Raw genomic sequence first — 21,580 nt, 5'->3', positions numbered from 1 at the left:
CAACACTTTTACATAAAAGGCACATGGAGGCTAAGCTGACTGTGGATGGGCACTGTGCCAAATTCGCAGGATGTGGCTGCATCTCACCTGCCCTGGCAGTACATCGTGTGGGATTGGGTGGCAAGCAGGGACTCCATCCACCCATTACCTACAGATCTATGTTCAAATCCCAAGTCTACATTATGGGCTGGGGTAGCCCTGGACATGTCACTCTCCCTGTGCCTCTTTTCCCATCTGTACGAAGGAAATCAGGATGCTAACCTCCCAGGAACCCCTGTCCAGGCTTCAGCACAGTGCCTGGTGCGTTCCAGGTATAAAGTATAAGCTGGATCCTTTCCCTTCCTTCTGGTTTCTTCTTCTGAAGATTCACTTGCCTGGGATAAAGCCCACTTGGTCATGGTGCATGATTTTTTTTAATATGTTGTTAGATTCTGTTTGCTAGAATTTTGTTAAGGATTTTTGCATCTATGTTCATCAGTGATATTGGCCTGTAGTTTTCTTTTTTTGTGGCATCTTTGTCTGGTTTTGGGATTTGTATGGAAATACAAAAAACCTCAAATAGCCAAAGTAATCTTGAGAAAGAAGAATGGAACTGGAGGAATCAACCTGCCTGACTTCAGACTATACTACAAAGCTACAGTCATCAACACAGTATGGCACTGGCACAAAGACAGAAATATAGATCAATAGAACAGAATAGAAAGCCCAGAGATAAGTCCACTAACCTATGGTCACCTTATCTTTGACAAAGAAGGCAAGGATATACAAAGGAATAAAGACAACCTCTTTAACAAGTGGTGCTGGGAAAACTGGTCAACCACTTGTAAAAGAATAAAACTAGAACACTTTCTAACACCATACACAAAAATAAACTCAAAATGGATTAAAGATCTAAATGTAAGACCAGAAACTATAAAACTCCTAGAGGAGAACATAGGAAAAACACTCTCCGACATAAATCACAGCAGGATCCTCTATGACCCACATCCCAGAATATTAGAAACGAAAGCAAAAATAAACAAATGGGACCTAATGAAACTTAAAAGCTTTTGCACAACAAAGGAAACTATAAGCAAGGTGAAAAGACAGCCCTCAGATTGGGAGAAAATAATAGCAGACGAAGCAACAGACAAAGGATTAATCTCAAAAATATACAAGCAACTCCTGCAGCTCAACTCCAGAAAAATAAATGACCCAATCAAAAAATGGGCCAAAGAACTAAACAGACATTTCTCCAAAGAAGACATACAGATGGCTAACAAACACATGAAAAGATGCTCAACATCACTCATTATCAGAGAAATGCAAATGAAAACCACAATGAGGTACCATTATATGCCAGTCAGGATGGCTGCTATCCAAAAGTCTACAAGCAATAAATGCTGGAGAGGGTGTGGAGAAAAGGGAACCCTCTTACACTGTTGGTGGGAATGCAAACTAGTACAGCCGCTATGGAAAAAAGTGTGGAGATTTCTTTGAAAACTGGAAATAGAACTGCCATATGACCCAGCAATCCCACTTCTGGGCATACACATCGAGGAAACCAGATCTGAAAGAGACACGTGCACCCCAATGTTCATCGCAGCACTGTTTGTAATAGCCAGGACATGGAAGCAACCTAGATGCCCAACAGCAGACGAATGGATAAGGAAGCTGTGGTACATATACACCATGGAATATTACTCAGCCATTAAAAAGAATTCATTTGAATCAGTTCTAATGAGATGGATGTAACTGGAGCCCATTATACAGAGTGAAGTAAGCCAGAAAGATAAAGACCATTACAGTATACTAACACACATATATGAAATTTAGAAAGATGGTAATGATAACCCTTTATGCAAAACAGGAAAAGAGACACAGATGTATAGAACAGACTTTTGGACTCTGTGGGAGAAGGCGAGGGTGGGATGTTTCAAGAGAACAGCATCGAAGCATCTATATTATCTAGGGTGAAACAGATCACCAGCCCAGGTTGGATGCATGAGACAAGTGCTCGGACCTTGTGCACTGGGAAGACCCAGAGGGATGGGGTGGAGAGGGAGGTGGGAGGGGGGATCGGGATGGGGAATACATGTAAAACCATGGCTGATTCTTGTCAATGTATGACAAAAGCCACTACAATATTGTGGGGTAATTGGCCTCCAACTAATAAAAAAAAAGATTCACTTGCCTGAGGCTCAGTCCAGGTGTCACTTTGTATGGCGTTGTTGTGATGACTCCACCCTCCTCCGAGGGCAGGTGTCGAGGAGGAGGGATGGGCAAGGTGCGGCAGTCACCGTGTCCCCCTGCTGGGCTGGGGGGCCTTCAGCCTGTGTGGTGTGTGACCTCACCCCCGTCCAGGGCGTCCTGGGTCCCCAGTGCCCACCCTGCCTGCTCCCACTCTCGTTTTGTTTGGACGGCTGTAGCTAACAGCGGCATCACAGGCCCTGCTCCCTGCTCCTTCCCTGGTGTGCAGGCTTCCCCTCACCCTCTGGACAACTCAATACTTCATTAGTGTTAATTCCAGAGTCTTGGTTAGACATGTCTTTGTTCAAATGATAGTCAGATCTGGAATAATACTGTCACAATAAGAGGAGTAAATGGAGTTTACAGGAGTGAATAACAGGAGTTATTCAAGATTAACATGACGTTCAGTGTCATCTTGTCAGGAAATTTATATTCCTAAGCAAAGCAATGTAGGCAGTGTTTTCCTTTTTTCACTCTTTTCTCATTATTGCCCCCTTAAGGAGTCTTTTTAGATATATTTTTTCCTAACTATTCCTCCATGACATTTTAATGCCATGGATATCCTATATATTTATTTATGTACCATACATATATCTGTGCTTTATTTGTAATATGATTTTTTCCCCCAAGGGACCAGTCTTTGGTCTGTTAAGGGGACTGTCTTCTCCATGGAGAGCACAGATCTAGAAGGTTAAGAATGTTCTCCCAGGTCCTATATCAGAGAGCTGACTGGGCTTATAGTCAGCTTTCCCCAGGCAGGCAGATTCTCAACCACCAAACTGCCAGGGAAGTCCTAAATTTCTTTTTTTTTTTCCCCCAGTAGAGTTAACTGTATTCATCCAACATTATCTTAGAGATCAGGTAGTAAAGTAAAGTAAAGTCGCTCAGTCATGTCCGACTCTTTGTGACCCCATGGACTGTAGCCTACCAGTCTCCTCTGTCCATGGGATTTTCCAGGCAAGAGTACTGGAGTGGGTTGCCATTTCCTTCTCCAGGGGATCTTCCCAACCCAGGGATCGAACCCAGGTCTCCAGCATTGCAGACAGATGCTTTACCGTCTGAGCCACCAGGAAGCCCCCTAGCCTACTAATGAAACAAATATACTAGTAAATGCAGTATTGAGTTTGAACACAATCTTATAGGCAGTTAGAAACATTCCACATATTTACAAGGAAGGGCAACCATGGTATGGATTCCTCACAGTATGTAGAATTATCTAGGTTTTACCCATCTGACAAGTTTTTCACTTTATTATAGCAAAAGTCTTCTAAACCACTGTATAACTTAGGACATTTATGTTGATCTACCTTGCACAGATCCTCAACTAATGAAACAAAATAAAGTTCATATAGTTTTAAAGGCAAGTCAAATAATATTTTTCATTGTGGAAAATATTGTATTCTATGAATAAGTGTACAAACACTGCAAAATAATACTGTAAACCATAAACTATTATATTACTAGTCTTTTGAAAAATATTTCTGTAAATAGATCATGAAAGAATTTTAAGTTCTAGACACTTAAAGCATTTTCTTTAAAATGTTCTGCATATGCTTTCTATATGATCAAGCCTTTAAGTAAAACATCTGACTTTCAGAAATTCAAAAGGATTTCCATATATAAGTAAACACCTTTTATTTTTAGGATGATAAAACTTTTTTTCTGTTATAAATTGATTGCCCTTTATGAGGTTTTGTTATGTGAAATGCTCATTTCAACACGTGATATTAAAAATAGCCAAAAATATGATGAGTTTATTTTTATTTTTTTATTATTTTTATTTTTTCTTAATATATATATTTATTGAAATATAGTTGATTTACAGTGTTTCATGTGCACAGCAAGGTGATTCAGTTATACATATACACATATATTATTTTTGAAATTATTTTCCATTATAGGCTATTATAAGATATTGACTATAGTTCCCTGTGCTATAGAGTAAACCTTTGTTGCTTGTTGCATATCTATTTTTTTTAGTTAGAAATCTAGCATTCTTTTCATACTAAGCCAAACAAGTGCAATCAAAATGTTATACATTTTTTAGTTAGGCAAAAATTTGAAGTTTTCTAAAATATGTATATTATACACATTATTTATATATGTGTATACAAAAGCTTTTCTACTATACTTGATAAAGGTCTGAAAAGAACACACAAAAAGAAGAAGAGATGGAGAAATTGGAAAACATAAACTAAATGAAATGGGTGCACTAAATAGAAAATAGAAAAAGTAAAACAAACTGGATAAAAGTAAAATATCATTGTATAGCTGAGTTGTTTTTAAACATGACTGCTCACTGGAAACGTATCTGGAGCTCTGGAAGAAGAAAAACCAATACCTGACTGTTTGTATTTTTTGAAAATTTCAAGATAATTAGGATATGCATCTGGATTTTAAAAAGTGATTACAGGTTTTTCTATTAAATGATAGTTTTGGTGATATAGAGTTCTATTATTTTTCTGTTGACCAATTATGATACAGTGGTGTTAAGTGAGATAGTTACTTGATCACAATAGTGAAAGATGTTTATCAGTTATCACAATCAATAACCAGACAAAAATTTTTTATTTTATCTTAATTTTTTCTTAATATATATATTTATTGGAATTATTAACTTAACAATATAAACATGGTTAACTTAACAATATAAAATAATTACATACAGTTTGGGAGGTCAGAGTGATGTGATAAGTGCATGCATGTACATAAAAGTTTTCATCCGCCCAGCAAGTCTATGTCTTTTCGTTGGTACATTTAATCCATTTACATTTAATATAATTATCAATATGTATGATCTTATTAGTGTTTTCTTAATTGTTTTGGGTTTATTTTGTGCAGGTCTTTTCCATGTCTGTGTTTCCTGCCTAGAGAAGTTCCTTTAGCATTTGCTATAAGTTCAGTTCACTTGCTCAGTCATGTCCGACTCTTTGCGACCCCATGAATCCTCAGCACGCCAGGCCTCCCTGTCCATCACCAACTCCCAGAGTTTACTCAAACTCATGTCCATCAATTCGGTGATGCCATCCAGCCATCTCATCCTCTGTCATCCCCTTCTCCTGCCCCCAACCCCTCCCAGCATCAGGGTCTTTTCCAATCAGTCAACTCTTCGCATGAGGTGGCCAAAGTACTGGAGTTTCAGCTTCAGCATCAGTACTCCCAGTGAACACCCAGGATTGATCTCCTTTAGGATGGACTGGTTGGATCTCCTTGCAGTCCAAGGGACTCTCAAGAGTCTTCTTCAACTCCACAGCTCAAAAGCATCAATTTTTCGGCGCTCAGCTTTCTTCACAGTCCAACTCTCACATCCATACATGACCACTGCAAAAACCATAGCCTTGACCAAATGGACCTTTGTTGGCAAAGTAATTTCTCTGCTTTTTAATATGCTATTTATAGGTTGGCTGTAACTTTCCTTCCAAGGAGTAAGCATCTTTTAATTTCATGGTTGCAATCACCATCTGCAGTGATTTCAGAGCCCAAAAAATAAAGTCTGACACTGTTTCCGCTCTTTCCCCATTTATTTCCCATGAAGTGATGGGACCAGATGCCATGATGCTAGTTTTCTGAATGTTGAGCTTTAAGCCAACTTTTTCACTCTCCTCTTTCACTTTCATCAAGAGGCTTTTTAGTTCCTCTTCACTTTCTGCCATAAGGGTGGTGTCATCTGCATATCTGAGGTTATTGATTCTTCTCCTGGCAATCTTGATTCCAGCTTGTGCTTCCTCCAGCCCAGCATTTCTCATGATGTACTCTGCATATAAGTTAAATAAGCAGGGTAACAATATACAGCCTTGACGTACTCCTTTTCCTATTTGGAACCAGTCTGTTGTTCCATATCCAGTTCTAACTGTTGCTTCCTGACCTGCATACAGGTTTCTCAAGAGGCAGGTCAGGTGGTCTGGTATTCCCATCTCTTTCAGAATTTTCCACAGTTTATTGTGATCCACACAGTTGAAGGCTTTGGCATATTCAGTAAAGCAGAAATAGATGTTTTTCTGGAACTCTCTTGCTTTTTCGATGATCCAGCAGATGTTGGCAGTTTGACCTCTGGTTCCTCTGCCTTTTCTAAAACCAGCTTGAACATCTGGAAGTTCATGGTTCACATATTGCTGAAGCCTGGCTTGGAGAATTTTGAGCATTACTTGACTAGCATGTGAGATGAGTGCAATTGTACTGTAGTTTGAGCATTCTTTGGGATTTCCTTTCTTTGGGATTGGAATGAAAACTGACCTTTTCCAGTCCTGTGGCCACTGCCGAGTTTTCCAAATTTGCTGGCCTATTGAGTGCAGCACTTTCACAGCGTCATCTTTCAGGATTTGAAATAGCTCAAATTTCATCACACCCATTAGCTTTGTTCATAGTGATGCTTTCTGAGGCCCACTTGACTTCACATTCCAGGATGTCTGGCTCTAGGTGAGTGATGACACCACTGTGATTATCTGGGTTGTGAAGGCCTTTTTTGTACAGTTCTTCTGTGTATTCTTGCCACCTCTTCTTAATATCTTCTGCTTCTGTTAGGTCCATACCATTTCTGTCTTTATTGAGCCCATCTTTGCATGAAATGTTCCCTTGTTATCTCTGATTTTCTTGAAGAGATCTCTAGTCTTTCCACTTCTGTTGTTTTCCTCTATTTCTTTGCATTGATCACCGAGGAATGCTTTCATATCTCTCCTTGCTATTCTTTGGAACTCTGCATTCAAATGGGTATAGCTTTCTTTTTCTCCTTTGCTTTTCACTTCTGTTCTTTTCACAGCTGTTTGTAACGCCTCCTCAGACAACCATTATGCCTTTTTGCATTTCTTTTCCATGGGGATGGTCTTGATCCCTGTCTCCTGTACAATGTCACGAACCTCTTTCCATAGTTCATCAGGCCTAGATCTTTAAATCTGTTTCTCACTTCCACTGTATAGTCATAAGAGATTTTATTTAGGTCATACCTGAATGGTCTAGTGGTCTTACCTACTTTCTTCAGTTTAAGTCTGAATTTGACAATGAGGAGTTCATGATCTGAGCCACAGTCAGCTCCTGGTCTTGTTTTGCTGACTGTTTAGAGCTTCTCCATCTTTAGCTGCAAAGAATATAATCAGTCTGATTCCAGTGTTGACCATCTGGTGACGTCCATGTGTAGAGTCTTCTCTTGTATTGTTGGAAGTGGATGTTTGCTATGACCAATGCGTTCTCTTGGCAAAACTCTATTAGCCTTTGCCCTGCTTCATTGCGTACTCCAAGGCCAAATTTGCCTGTTACTCCAGGTGTTTCTTGACTTCCTACTTTTGCATTCCAGTCCCCTATAATGAAAAGGACATCTTTATTGGGTGTTAGTTCTAAAAGGTCTTGTAGGTCTTCATAGAACCGTTCAACTTCAGCTTCTTCAGCATTACTGGTTGGGGCATAGGCTTGGATTAGCATGATATTGAGTGGTTTGCCTTGGAAATGAACAGAGATTATTCAGTCATTTTTGAGATTGCATCCAAGTACTGCATTTCGGACTCTTTTGTTGACCATGATGGCTACTCCATTTCTTCTAAGGGATTCCTGCCCACAGTAGCAGATATAATGGTCATCTGAGTTAAATTCTCCCATTCCAGTCCATTTTAGTTTGCTGATTCCTAGAATGTCGACATTCACTCTTGCCATCTCCTGTTTGACCACTTCCAATTTGCCATGATTCATGGACCTAACATTCCACGTTCCTATGCAATATTGCTGTTTACAGCATCGGACCTTGCTTCTATCACCAGTCACATCCACCGCTGGATATTGTTTTTCTTTGGCTCCATCCTCTCATTCTTTCTGGAGTTAATTCTCCACTGATCTCCAGTAGCATATTGGGCACCTACCGACATGGGGAGTTCCTCTTTCAGTATCCTATCATTTTGCCTTCTCATACTGTTCGTGGGGTTCTCAAGGCAAGAATACTGAAGTGGTTTGCCATTCCCTTCTCCAGTGGACCACATTCTGTCAGACCTCTCCACCATGCCCCGTCCGTCTTGGGTGGCCCCACATGGCATGGCTTAGTTTCACTGAGTTAGAGAAGACTGTGGTCCTGTGATCAGATTGGCTAGTTTTCTGTGACTATGGTTTTAGTGTGTCTGCCCTCTGATGCCCTCTCGCAACAGCTGCTGTCTTACTTGGGTTTTTCTTACCTTGGACGTGGGGTATCTCTTCACAGCTGCTCCAGCAAAGCACAGCCGCTGCTTCTTACCTTGGACGTGGGGTAGCTCCTCTCGGCCACTCCTGTGCTGTCGCAGCCTGGCGCTCTCGGTCACTGCCCCTGACTTTGGGCGAGGGGCAGCTCCTCACAGCCACGCTTGTGCACGGTCCATCACAGCTGGTGCACTTCTGGTGCTAAATTCTCTTAACTTTTGCTTGTCTGGAAAGTTTTCAGTTTCTCTGTCAAATCTGAACAAGAGTCTTGCTGGGTAGAGTATTCTTGATTGTAGGTTCTTTCCTTTCATCACTTTAAATATATCGTGCCATTCCCTTCTGGCTTGTCGAGTTTCTCTTCAGAAATCAGCTGGTATCTTGAGGGAAGTTCCCTTGTACATTATTTGTCATTTCTCCCCGTATTGCATTTAATATTTTGTATTTATCTTTAACTTTTGCCAGTTTGGTTACTGTGTGTCTTGGTGTGTTCATCCTTGGGTTCATCCTGCCTGGGACTCTGTGCTTCCTGGGCTTGGCTGACTGTTTCCTTTCCCATGTTAGGGACATTTTCAGCTATTACCTCTTCAAGTATTTTCTCAGGTCCTTTTTCTCTTCTCCTACTGGGACCCCTTTACTGCAAATGTTGGTGCCATGCTGTCCCAGAGGTCTCTTAGGCTGTCTACATGTTTTTTTTTCATTCTTTTTTCTATCTTCTGTTCTGCAGCAGTGATTTCTACCATTCTGTCCTGCAGGTCATTTTCCCATTCTTCTGCCTCAGTTATTCTGCTCTTGATTCCTTCTAGCATATTATTCATCCTGTTTGTTTGTTCTTTAGTTCTCTTAGGTGTTTGGTAAACATTTCTTCCATCTGCTCAGTCTTTGCCTCCATTGTTTTCCCAAGATCCTGCATCATCTTCACTGTTGTTACTCTGCATTCTTTTTCTGGAAGGTTGCCTATCTCCACTTTATTTAGTTGTTTTTCTGGGATTTTATCTTGTCCCTTCATCTGGGATATAACTTTCTGCTTTTTCATGCTGATTAACTTTCTGTGATGTGGTTTTTGTTTCAGTTACTGTGATTCTGTGCTTCTTGCTTCTTCTGTCTGCCCTCTGATGGAGGAAGCTGAGGCTTGTATAAGCTTCCTGATGGGAGGGACTGGTGGTGGGAAAAACTGGGTCTTGCTCTGGTGGGCAGGGCCTCGTTCTGTAAAGCTGTAATCGAATTATCTGCCCATGGATGGCATTTCACTCCCTCCCTGGTAGTTTTTTGGCCTGAGGTAACCCAGCCCTCGGCTTTAGGGGCTCCATGGTAGGGTTAACAGAGAACTCCAAGTGGGTTCTCGCCAAGGGAGCCCTTCCTGGCCTGATGCTGCTAGTGCCCCCAGCCCCGTGGGGAGCCGCTGCTGACTCACGCCTCCACAGGAGACCCTCCAACACTAGCAGGTAGTTTTGGTTCAGTCCCCTGTAGGGTCACTGCTCCTTTCCCCTGTGTCTTGGTGCATGCAAGATTTTGTTTGTGCTCTCTAAGACTGGAGTCTCTGTTTCCCCTAGTCCTGTGCAAGTCCTATAGTCAAATCCTGCTGGCCTCCAAGGTCAAATTCTGTGGGGATCCCCAGTCCCTTTGTCGGATCCCCTGGCTGGGAAACCTGATGTGGGGTTCAGAACCTTCACAGCAGTGAGAGAACTTCTATGATATTATTGTTCTCTAGTTTGTGGGTCACCCACCTGGCAGGTAGGGGATTTGATTTTACTGTGATTGCTCCCCTCCTACCATCTCACTGTGGCTTCTTCTTTGTCTTTGGATGTGGGGTATCTTTTTTTATCGGGTTCCAGCATCCTCCTGTCAATGGTTGTTCAACAGCTAGTTGCAGTTTGGGTGCTCTCAGAGGAGGACATAAGCACACATCCTTCTATTCTGCCATCTTGATCCAGAAGTCTGATGAGGTTCTTTTTAAAATAACATCTAACTTTAAGTTCTATATTGAACGTGTATACTATTGACAAGTAGTAAAACAGATGCTTGCTAAATCTAGTGGTGCAGATGTTTTCTGGGCACCTCTTACTGGAGGTTGTTGGAGTAAATCATAATGAAAGGTTGCTCCTGTGACATTCCTTCCTAATTAATTGGAACAAAATTCTGGCCAGCATTCCAGTTGCAGCCAGCTACAGTGAGACAGAATGGGGAGGGCCACTGACTCCGAAACACACTCATTCTTTTATCACGCAGAAACTAAAGTGTCTTCTGACTTCTCAGTAACAATTATTAACCCCAGAACACATTGGAATTAAGAAGGTGTATGTCACTTGGCCATGGATTCCACAGGGGGAAGGCTCAGGGTTAGCACTTCTGCAGTCTGGTAATAAACAGCCAGGCCTGTTCTGCACCTGGGTCTACAGAAAACAGGAAAGGGTGAATGTTTGGAAATCTCTTACTAGCTGATAGCTAATTTATTACCTGCTTCAAAATTATGGTTAAAAAAACAACATAACATTAGTTTACCATCTTAACCAGTTTTGAGTGTACTGTTCAGTAGTGTTGAGTATATTCACACTGGTGTGCAGCAGATCTCCAGGAATTTTCATCTTGCAAAACTGAAGCTCTGTATAGCTCCTTCCTCCCCTCCTCCCCCAGCCCCTAGCAACCAGCTTTCTACTTGCTGTCTCTCTGAGCATGGTTGCTTTGTGTTGTTGTTGTGTTGTGTTAGTTGCTCAGTTGTGTCCGACTCTTTGCGACCCCATGGATGCTAGTCCACCAGGCTCCTCCATTTTTGGAATCTCCAGGCAAGAATACTGGAGTGGGCTGCCATTCAGACCTGAAAATGCAGCTCTTTTCTCTCCTGGATGGGAAGAGTTCCCAACTAGACCCTGATGGTTCTGAGCTCTCAGCTGTGGAAACCTCAGCAGTGACCATCACTGCAGACGGATTCCAGCAGGCCTGGTGTCTGAGGGAACCAGGGTATTCCACTGCGCTCTGTTGCTCTCACTCTTTTTTTTTTTTTTCTGCTCCTATTTCCAACTTAGATGACGCCAGAGGAAGGCATCAAATGAAGATCCGCAGCGAGACCCAGAATTACCTCAACTTGTATGCAGTGGAGGGCCTGCGCACCTTGTGCATTGCCAAGAGGGTGAGTAGGCAGCTCCACGGAGGGGCAGAGCCAGCAGCGGGGTGCGGCCCATGTGCTCATCAGCAGGTCTCACCCAGGTTCTGAGTAAGGAAGAGTATGCCTGTTGGCTGCAGAGCCACTTGGAAGCAGAATCCGCCCTGGACAACCGGGAGGAGCTCCTCTTTCAATCTGCCATTCGCCTGGAGACGAATCTGCATTTGTTGGGTAATTATGTTCTCTAGCTGGCTGGTGTCCTGTAGGGCGGGGTGGAGTTTGCAGCATCCTAGGCAGAGAGATACCCTGGCTGTAGTCCACAGCAGCTCTGCACACACTCGTCTTCATTAAGTACCCCGCTGGTCTGACACTGGGCTTCCCTTGTGGCCCAGCAATAAAGAATCCACCTGCAATGCAGGAGACACAGGTTGGATCGTGGGTCTAGAAGATCGCCTGGAGAGGGAAGTGACAACCCACTCCAGTATTCTTGCCTGGGAAATCCCATGGACAGAGGAGCCTGGCGGGCTACAGTCCAGAGGGTTGCAACACTGTCAGATACGACTTAGTGACTAAACAACACAACATCCAGTCTGACACTAGCACACCCCCGGGCAGGGCTGTGCGCCATTGAACATTCTCCTCTCTAGTCAGTCTTTGGGTCATTCGCTGTGCCACCCTGCTGGGAACCGTGTCAGACTTTCCTCCCCTAAAACCCTGCTTTCCCACCAAAAATAGAGATCAGAAGCAAGGTTTCTCAACAACTGATGCTTAAAATGGTCCCTCCATCCCAGGAACAATCAGAAACTGTTGAACTCAGACAGGGCTGCCTTTAATGCATAAAAGTCAACTCTCTCATATCTTTTAATATAAAGGCACTAATCCCATTCACAAGGGCTCACTCTCATGACCTAATTGCCTCCCAAAGGCCCCATCTGCTAGTGCCATTACCCTGGGGATTAGGGCATCAACCTATGGACTTTTAGGAGGGACACAAACATTTTAGTCCATAGCAGCATCCCAGCAGAGGGAACAGCATGTATAAAAGAGAAAGGCAAGGCTAACAAGGAGGCCTCGGGTAATGCTGCACTTCTTAAAAGAAAGATGTAGACCATCTCACCAAGCTGGAAACAGGAAAAAACAGGCTGGTCTAGAGAACACTTTTCTGCATTAAGTGGTATATTTTTCCTAACATACTGAGACTTGCATGGGAAAAATCTGCTCCTTAATTTTTATGCTTGTAGAAAAAGCATATTCAGGATAATATTGCTTTCAAGAAATAATGGGCCTCTGTGATCTGTTTCAACAGCTAATGGTAAACACTGTTGAGAGCCATCACTGTGTTCTCATTTACCAGAAGCTTTCTGCAGGATGGATAAGCTTGAAAACTTTTCATCCCTCGGGGTATGGTCATTCTCACCATCTCCCCACAAGCGTTATTTCCAAGCTATCTATAAAGTTAAAAGTTCACTGCATGTTAGGAAGCCTTGGAGGTGTTCAGTTCAATGTCCAGAGAATTAATGTTTAGTGCTCCCAGCTGTCCCTATTGTATGGAGTCGAGAGCTGGTGAAGGTACCCCCATATCCTGAATGAGGAATCACCCTAGTGCTTCCAGAGAAGATGGACCTCAGCAGGGTCCAGTCTGCAGGGCGGGGCCAGCAACTCTGCTGAGCTGGAGTGTAGTATTCATGCTGGTCAGGGCAGGGGCCCAGAAGCAGGGCCTCACCTACACTGGTACCTTTGAGCAGGTGCCACAGGGATTGAAGACCGCCTGCAGGATGGAGTCCCCGAAACCATTGCTAAACTGCGTCAAGCAGGTCTGCAGATTTGGGTTCTCACCGGCGACAAGCAGGAAACGGCCATTAACATTGCTCATGCCTGCAAACTTTTGGACCATGATGAGGAAGTCATCACCCTGAATGCCGAATCCCAGGTGGGTGGATGTTAGGGAGCCTGCTTTGCCCCGGCAACTCCACACCCCACCAGCCCCAGAGAGGAGCAGGAAGGAATGCCTTCCATTTCTGGCACTTGCTGTGAGGTGGGCCTTTGTTCTTTGCCTCTGTTTGTACCTGTATTGTTTCTTATTATCTTGGAAAATGTGGGGTTTGCTGGGACTTCTCAGGAACATGTCTGAGCTTTATAATTCAGAGTTCAACCAGCTTTTTCCTGAGCTGTATCCAGCCAGCAGTATCAGAGAGTATCTCATGAGTTCTCATGGAGCAAGGGTAGCTGTCCATTCGTCATTAGCATTCCCAAGACAGCGCGTATTATCTCACTAATGCCCCAGCAGCACTTGGGTTTTCATTCCTCACCTCTGTTGACTGAAATTCCCCCATGTATAGCGTGGGTCTCTTCCCACAGGCCTAGTGACTCTTCCAGCCTTTATGATGCCTGTAGGTGTCACACTTAAGATGTGCCTTATCACAGAGTTTTCACCTTTGTTTTCTCCTAAAAGGTTTATAGTGTTAGCATCTCAGCTTTAGACACAATCTGTTTTGTGTAGAATTTTGTGTAATGTATGAGGTTTACATCAAACTGTATTTTTCTGCATGTAGCTGGCCAGTTATTCAGGAACTGTTTGTGGACAGTTTTTTTCTCCACTAAATTGACTTTACACCTTTGTTGAAAATCAATTGCTCCTATTTGTTGTATGTCTATTTTTAGATTTCTATTATGTTCCATAGGTGTATCTATCCCTTCTTCAATACCATGCTGTCTTGTGAGTTTTTAAATAAGTCTTAAAATAGGCAGTATTTTGTTTAATCTTTAATCCAATTTTCTGTTGATGGTGGGGCTGACCTGTTGTCTGACCTGAGGCCAAACTATGGTGGAGGTAATGAAGATAATGGCGACCTCCTTCAGAAGGTCCCATGCATGCACTGCTGCTCTCAGTGCCCCCATCAACAGAACTGGATTAAAGATTTACTGAGCATGGCCCTGCCTATCACAACAAGACCCAGTTTCCCCCTCAGTCAGTCTCTGCAAGAAACCTTCCATTAGCCTCTTATCCTTCTCCATCAGAGGGCAGATAGAAAGCCAAAATCACAGAAAACTAACTAATCTGATTAACCAATCTATTAAAAATAACCAAGCCTTGTCTAACTCAATGAAACTATGAGAACACTGTGTAGGGCCACCCAAGATGGACAGGTCATGGTGGAGCATTCTGACAAAATGTGGTCCACTGGAGAAGGAAATGGCAAACCACTTCAGTATTCTTGCCTTGAGAGCGCCATGAGCAGTCTGAAAAGGCAAAAGGATAGGACACTGAAGGATGAACTCCCCAAGTCTGTAGGTGCTCAATATACTCCTGGAGATCAGTGGAGAAGCAACTCCAGAAAGAATGAAGAGACAGAGCTAAAGCAAAAACAACACCCAATTGTGGATGACTCATGATGGAAGTAAAGTCCAGTGCTATAAAGAGCACTACTGCACAGGAATCTGGAATGTTAGGTCCATGAAATTGGAAGTGGTCAAACATGAGATGGCAAGAGTGAACACTGACATTTTAGGAGTTAGTGAACTAAAATGGACTGTAATGCGTGAATTTAACTCAGATGACCATTATATCTACTACTGTGGGCAAGAATCCCTTAGAAGAAATCCGTTAGAAGCCATCATGGTCAACAAAAGAGTCCAAAATGCAGTACTTGGATACAGTCTCAAAAATGACAGAATGATCTCCATTCGTTTCCAAGGCAAACCATTCAATATCACAGTAATCCAAATCTATGCCCTGACCAAGAGTGCTAAACAAGCTGAAGTTGAATGGTCCTATGAAGACTTACAAGACCTTCTGGAACTAACACCCAAAAAAGATGTCCTTTTCATTATAGGGGACTGGAATGCAAAAGTAGGAAGTCAAGAGCTACCTGGAGTAACAAGCACATTTGGCCTTGGAGTACAGAATGAAGCAGGTCAAAAGCTAACCGAGTTTTGCCAAGAGAATACACTGGTCATAGCAAACACCCTCTTTCGACAACACAAGAGAAGACTCAACACATGACATCACCAGATGGTCAATACTGAAATCAGATTGATTAAATTCTTTGCAGCTAAAGATGGAGAAGCTCTATACAGTCAGGAAAAATAAGACCGGGAGCTGACTGTGGCTCAGATCATGAGCTCCTTATTCTTATTCAAATTCAGACTTAAACTGAAGAAAGTAGGGAAAACCACTAGACCATTCAGGAATGACCTAAATCGAATCCCTTACAATTATACAGTGGAAGTGAGAAATAGTTTCAAGGGATTCTATCTGATGGACAGAATGCCTGAAGAACTATGGAAAGAGGTTCATGACATTGTACAGGAGACAGGGATCAAGACCATCCCCATGGAAAAGAAACACAAAAAGGCAAAATGGTTGTCCTAGGAGACCTTACAAATAGCTGAGAAAAGAAGAGAAGCTAAAGAAAGACAAGGGAGAGAAGGAAAGATATGCCCATCTGAAGGCAGAGTTCCAAAGAATAGCAAGGAGAGATAAGAAAGCCTTCTTCAGTGATCAATGCAACAAAATAGAGGAAAACAACAGACTGGGAAAGACTAGAGATCTCTTCAAGAAAATCAGAGATAGCTGTCAGGAAGCATTTAACAAGAGGCTTCCTGTGTGCTGTTCTGGATCTGTCAGGAACCCTCTGGTCCTTATTGATTCCTGAATATTCAGGAATTAAGAGGAGAGGCACGCCTTTCCGGGGCTGAGAAATCCAGGCATTTCTCATTACAGTGATAATTGCCCTCTTCCTTTTTATGACCCACATGGTAAAAGGTGATTGTTTGCAACTCTCCCTTTGATAGGGATCGTCTTATGTTTTGTAAGTCTGGAATTTTAATCTTTATCTTTGCTGAGAATAACCACCTTGTGAGACAGTATATCTGCCCACGCCATGCTGATTGAAACACCTTTGCTCCATCAGAGCTTTGGTCCCCGTGCCTTGCTTTTCTTTTCTTTTCTTTTCTTTTCTTTTCTTTTCCCTTCCTCCCTCCCTCTTTTCTCTCTCTCTCTCTCTCTCTCTCTCTCTCTCTCTCTCTCTCTCTCTCTCTCTCTCTCTCTCTCTCTTTCTTTTCTTTCTTTCTTTCAATTCCTTGGAGCGCAGAGGCCCACTGAGCTCACTTTCTTGCCCGGGCTTCTAAGACCCTCTCAAGAAGGCACACTGTGCCTTTACCCACTCGAGAGGGTGCCTGGTGCCTACGTGCAGCAGCACGAGCCCTGAGAACAGGACTCTACTGGCTTTCCGTGTAGACCAGGGGATATCAGCCTCTTTCTCTCTCTTACTCTTGGAACCACCAGGTTCCGGTCCATTAAGGACCAACAAGTGCTATCAGCCTCTTTCTCTGTCTTACTTTCTTATCGTCGACTCCGGACCACCAGGTTCTGGTCCATTAAAGGACCAACAGATACCAAGGGAACATTTTATGCAAAGATGGGCTCAATAAAGGACAGAAATGGTACAAATCTAACAGAAGCAGAAGATATTAGGAAGAGGTAGCAAGAATACACAGAAGAACTATACAAAAAAGATATTCATGACCCAGATAACCACGATGGTGTGATCACTCACCTCGAGCCAGACATCCTAGAATGCAAAGATGGGCCTTAGGAAACATCATTACAAACAAAGCTAGTGGAGGTGATGGAATTCCAGTTGAGATATTTCAAATCCTAAAAGATTTTGCTGTGAAAGTGCTGCACTCAACATGCCAGAAAATCTGGAAGACTCAGCAGTGGCCACAGGGCTGGAAAAGGTCTGTTTTCCTTCCAATCCCAAAGAAAGGCAATGCCAAAGAATGCTCAAACTAGCACACAATTGCACTCATCTCACATGATACCAAAGTAATACTCAAAATTCTCCAAGCCAGGCTTCAACAGTATGTGAACCAAGAACTTCCATATGTTCAAGTTGGATTTATAAAAGAGGAACCAGAGATCAAATTGCCAACATCCATTGGATCATTGAAAAAGCAAGAGAATTCCAGAAAGATGTCTACTTCTGCTTTATTGACTACGCCAAAGCATTTGACTCTGTGGAACACAGCAAACTGTGGAAAATTCTGAAAGAGATGGGAATACCAGACCACCTGACCTGCCTCCTGAGAAATCTGTGTGCAGGTCAAGAAGAAACATTTAGAACTAGAACTGGTCCCAATCCAAATCGGAAAAGGAGTACATCAAGGTTGTATATTGTTACCCTGCTTATTTAACTTATATGCAGAGTACATCATGAGAATTGCTAGGCTGGATTAAGCACAAGCTGGAATCAAGATTTCTGGGAAAAATATCAATAACCTCAGATATGCAGATGATACCACCCTAATGGCAGAGAGAAGTGAAAGGGGAGAGTGAAAATGTTGGCTTAAAATTCAACATTCAGAAAACTGAGATCATGGCATCCAGTTCCATCACTTCATGGTAAATAGATAGGGAAACAATGGAAACATTGACAGACTTTATTTTGGGGGCTCCAAAATCACTGTAGATGGTGATTGCAACCATGAAATTAAAAGACACTTGTTTCTGGGAAGAAAGCTATGACAAACCTAGACAGCATGTTAAAATGCAGAGTCATTACTTTGCCAAGAAAGATCTGTCTAGTCAAAGCTATGGTTTTTCCAGTAGTCATGTATGGATGTGAGAGTTGGACTATAAAGAAAGCTGAGTACTGAAGAATTGATGCTTTTGAACTGTGGTCTTGGAGAAGACTCTTGAGAGTCCCTTGGATTGCAAGGAGGTCCAACCAGTCCATCCTAACGGAGATCAGTCCTGGATATTCATTGGAAGGACTGAGGCTGAAGCTAAAACTCCCAATACTTTGGCCACCTGATGCAAAGAACTGACTCACTGGAAAAGACCCTGATGCTGGGAAAGATTGAGGGCAAGAGGAGAAGGGGATGACAGAGGATGAGATGGCTGGATGGCATCACCGAATCTATGGACATGAGTTTGAGTAAGTTCCGGGAGTTGGTGATGGACAGGGAAACCTAGTGTGCTGTAGTCCACAGGTTCACAAAGAGTTGGACACGCCTGAGCAATTGAACTGAACTGATTTTGTTTAATTTCCAAGTGTTTGGTGTTTTCCTATTGGCTTTCTGTTATTGATTTCTACTTTATACCTATTCTGTTGATTTCTGTCCATTCTTGTCATAGAATATGCTTTTTATTTTTCAGTTTTTTTTAATTTATTTTTTTATTGACAGATAATTGCTTTACAGAATTTTGCTGTTTTCTGTCAAACCTCAACATGAGTCAGCCATAGATATACATATATTCACTTCCTTTTGAGCCTCCCTCCCATCTCCCTCCCCATCCCACCCCTCTAGGTTGATACTGAGCCCCTGTTTGAGTTTCCTGAGCCGTACAGCAACTTCCTGTTGGTTACCTATTTTACACATGGTAATGTAAGTTTCCATGTTACTCTTTCCATACATCTCACCCTCTCCTCCCCTCTCCCCATGTCCATAAGTCTATTCTCTATGTTTCTCCATTGTTGCCTTGTAAATAAATTTTTCAAAACAACTTTTCTAGATTCCATATATGTGCATTAGAATATATTTATCTTTCTCTTTCTGACTCACTTCACTCTGTATAATAAGTTCTAGGTTCAGCACCTCATCAGAACTGACTCAAACGTATTCCTTTTTATGGCTGAGTAATATTCTGTTGTGTAGGTTGTGCTTTTTATAATTTTTATTCTTTTATATTCATTTTGTATGACCCAGGGTGTGGTCTTTCTTGGTGAATGTTCATATGCACATGTAAAGAATGTATGTTCTGTAACGTTGGCTGGTGGATCAGTTAGCTCCTATTAAGAGATGGTAGTTTACTTCTTCTATAATAAGAATTGGAAAACTGCATTATGCCTCAGATCCAGCCTACTACCTGTTTCTGTGGTGGTGTATTTGAACACAGCCTTCTCTGTGTTTTTATATACAGTCTTAGGCTGTGTTCATGCTATAATGGCAATGTTGAGACTGCGGAGACTGAATGACCTGAAAAGCCTGAAATAATTTATTCTGGCCCCAAATAGTCATTCCATATATTTTGATTTCTGTTTGCATGGCATGCTTTGTTTGATCCTTCAGTTATTAATCTACCTGTAGCATTACATTTGAAATGAAGCATTGTAATGTAATGTAATGTGGCATTACATTTGGACAATAGGTCATGTTTTCATATATTCAGACAATTCCTTTTAACTGGTATGCTTAGATCATTTACATTTATTCTAATTTCAATATATTTGGATTCAAGTCTTCTATTTTATGTTTTGTTTTCTTATTATTCTGTTTTTTATTTTTCCATTCCTTTTTCTACCTTCTTTTGAGCTATTTGAACATTTTTTTAGTATTCCATTTTAATTTATCTTATGTTTTGACATCACTTAACTTTTTTAGTGTATTTACTAGACTTATACTATGCATATGTAAGTTGTCAATCTACTTCATTCCAATCAGTGGAATGAAGAAATCTTATCATCCACGTTTCCCTCAACTCTTCCCCCTAATGTTGTAGATATCTTATATATTACAGTTGCATATATTGAAATCCTCATCAGATGATATATACTTTTCCCTTTCAATCTCAAAGCATATTTTAAAGACACTAACAGGAAAAGAATGGTCCATTATATTTACTTAAGTTAGATTATATTTACATAAGTATATTTACAATTTTTGCTGCTCTTCTTACATTTCCATTGTTTCAAGTTTCCTTGTGGCACAATTCCCCTTTCCTAGGGGGAACGTCCTTCTATTTTTAAAAATTTTGTACTGGGCTACAGCTGATTAATAAACAATGTTGTGACAGTTTCGGGTGAACAGCCAAGGGACTCAGCCATACATGTACACACATCCATTCTCCCCAAATGCCCCTCCCATCCAAGCTGTCACATAACATTGCGCAGAGTTCCATGTGCTATACAATAGGTCCTTGTTGGTTATGCATTTTAAATACAGCAGTGTGTATAAGCCCATCCCAAACTCCTTTACTTTATCTGTTTTTTAGAGTAGGTCCACTGATGGCAAATGCTCCTGCTTTTCTTCATCAGAGAATGTCTTATTTCACCAAGGTACTTAGTGAGAAATCAGCAGTCATTTGAATCATAGCTAATGAATCATTATCTGGCTGCTTTCCAGTGTTTTTCTTTAGTTTTAGGCAGCTTCATTATGATGATGCCCATGTTTGGCCATGGATTTCTTTTGATTTTTACTCTGGTATTTGCTAAGTTTCTTGAATCTTTGGGGCTATGTCTCTCACTAGATTTGCTAAGTTTTCAGCCATTATTTCATCAAACACTTTTTCTGCAGTGCACTTTCTCCTCTTCTTCTTGAAGACTGATGACATGTCTTTTGATATGCTCTCAAGGGTCCCACAGGCACTCTTCAGTTTTTAATTTTTTTTCTCTCATTCAAACTGGATAATTTCACTTGATCTGTCTTTGAGGTCACTGGCTTTTGCTTCTGTTATTTATTTCTATTCTGCCACTAGCTCACTGAGTGGGTTTTTTAATAAACTTTTTATATAGAATGGTTTTAGATTTACCAAAAGAATTGTGAAGATAGTACTGTTTCACCTACACCTAATTTTGCCTATTATTAACATCTTTGCAATTAATAAATGGATATTGGTATCCAGTTGCTACTAAAGTCTGTGCTATATTCAGATTGTCTTAATCTTCATCTTTTGTCCTTTTTATCTTCCAGAATGTCATTCAGGACCCACATTACATTTAGTTGTCATGTCTTCTCAGGTTCTTACTGGCTACAACAGTTTCTCAGGCTTTCTTTTGGATGACCTTGACAGTTTTGAGAACAGATACAGTTAGATGTTTTATAGACTGTCTTATATGGGGAATTGTCTGATGTCTCTCTCTTGATTAAAGTTACGAGCTTTGGGGAAGAAGACCACAGACAAAAGGTCGTTTTCATCATTTCATCACATCATGTCAAGAGCACATTATATCAACATGGCGTATTACTGTGGATGTTAATTTTGTCTTGTTTTTCCACCATAAGCTAATACTTTTCACCCATTTCACACTGTCCTCTTTGGAAGAAAGTCACTGTGCATATCTCACACTTACAGAATATAAGGTTATAATACCCCTCCTT

General features: G+C 41.6%; 1 protein-coding gene across 1 annotated transcript in view; it reads left to right on the top strand.

Annotated features, from left to right (window-relative positions):
- ATP10A (ATPase phospholipid transporting 10A (putative)) overlaps window positions 1-21,580 on the top strand; it is a 180,064-nt gene that overhangs the window by 140,797 nt on the left and 17,687 nt on the right. The window contains 3 exon segments of the mRNA XM_070478113.1: window positions 11,400-11,503; window positions 11,581-11,707; window positions 13,222-13,406. Coding sequence (XP_070334214.1) covers window positions 11,400-11,503; window positions 11,581-11,707; window positions 13,222-13,406 — 416 coding nt within the window.

The sequence above is a fragment of the Odocoileus virginianus genome, chromosome 16 (genome assembly GCF_023699985.2).
Source record: "Odocoileus virginianus isolate 20LAN1187 ecotype Illinois chromosome 16, Ovbor_1.2, whole genome shotgun sequence".
Taxonomy (NCBI): domain Eukaryota; kingdom Metazoa; phylum Chordata; class Mammalia; order Artiodactyla; family Cervidae; genus Odocoileus; species Odocoileus virginianus.
Note: the sequence above shows the minus strand (reverse complement) of the source record. Positions and strands in the feature narration are given on the sequence as shown.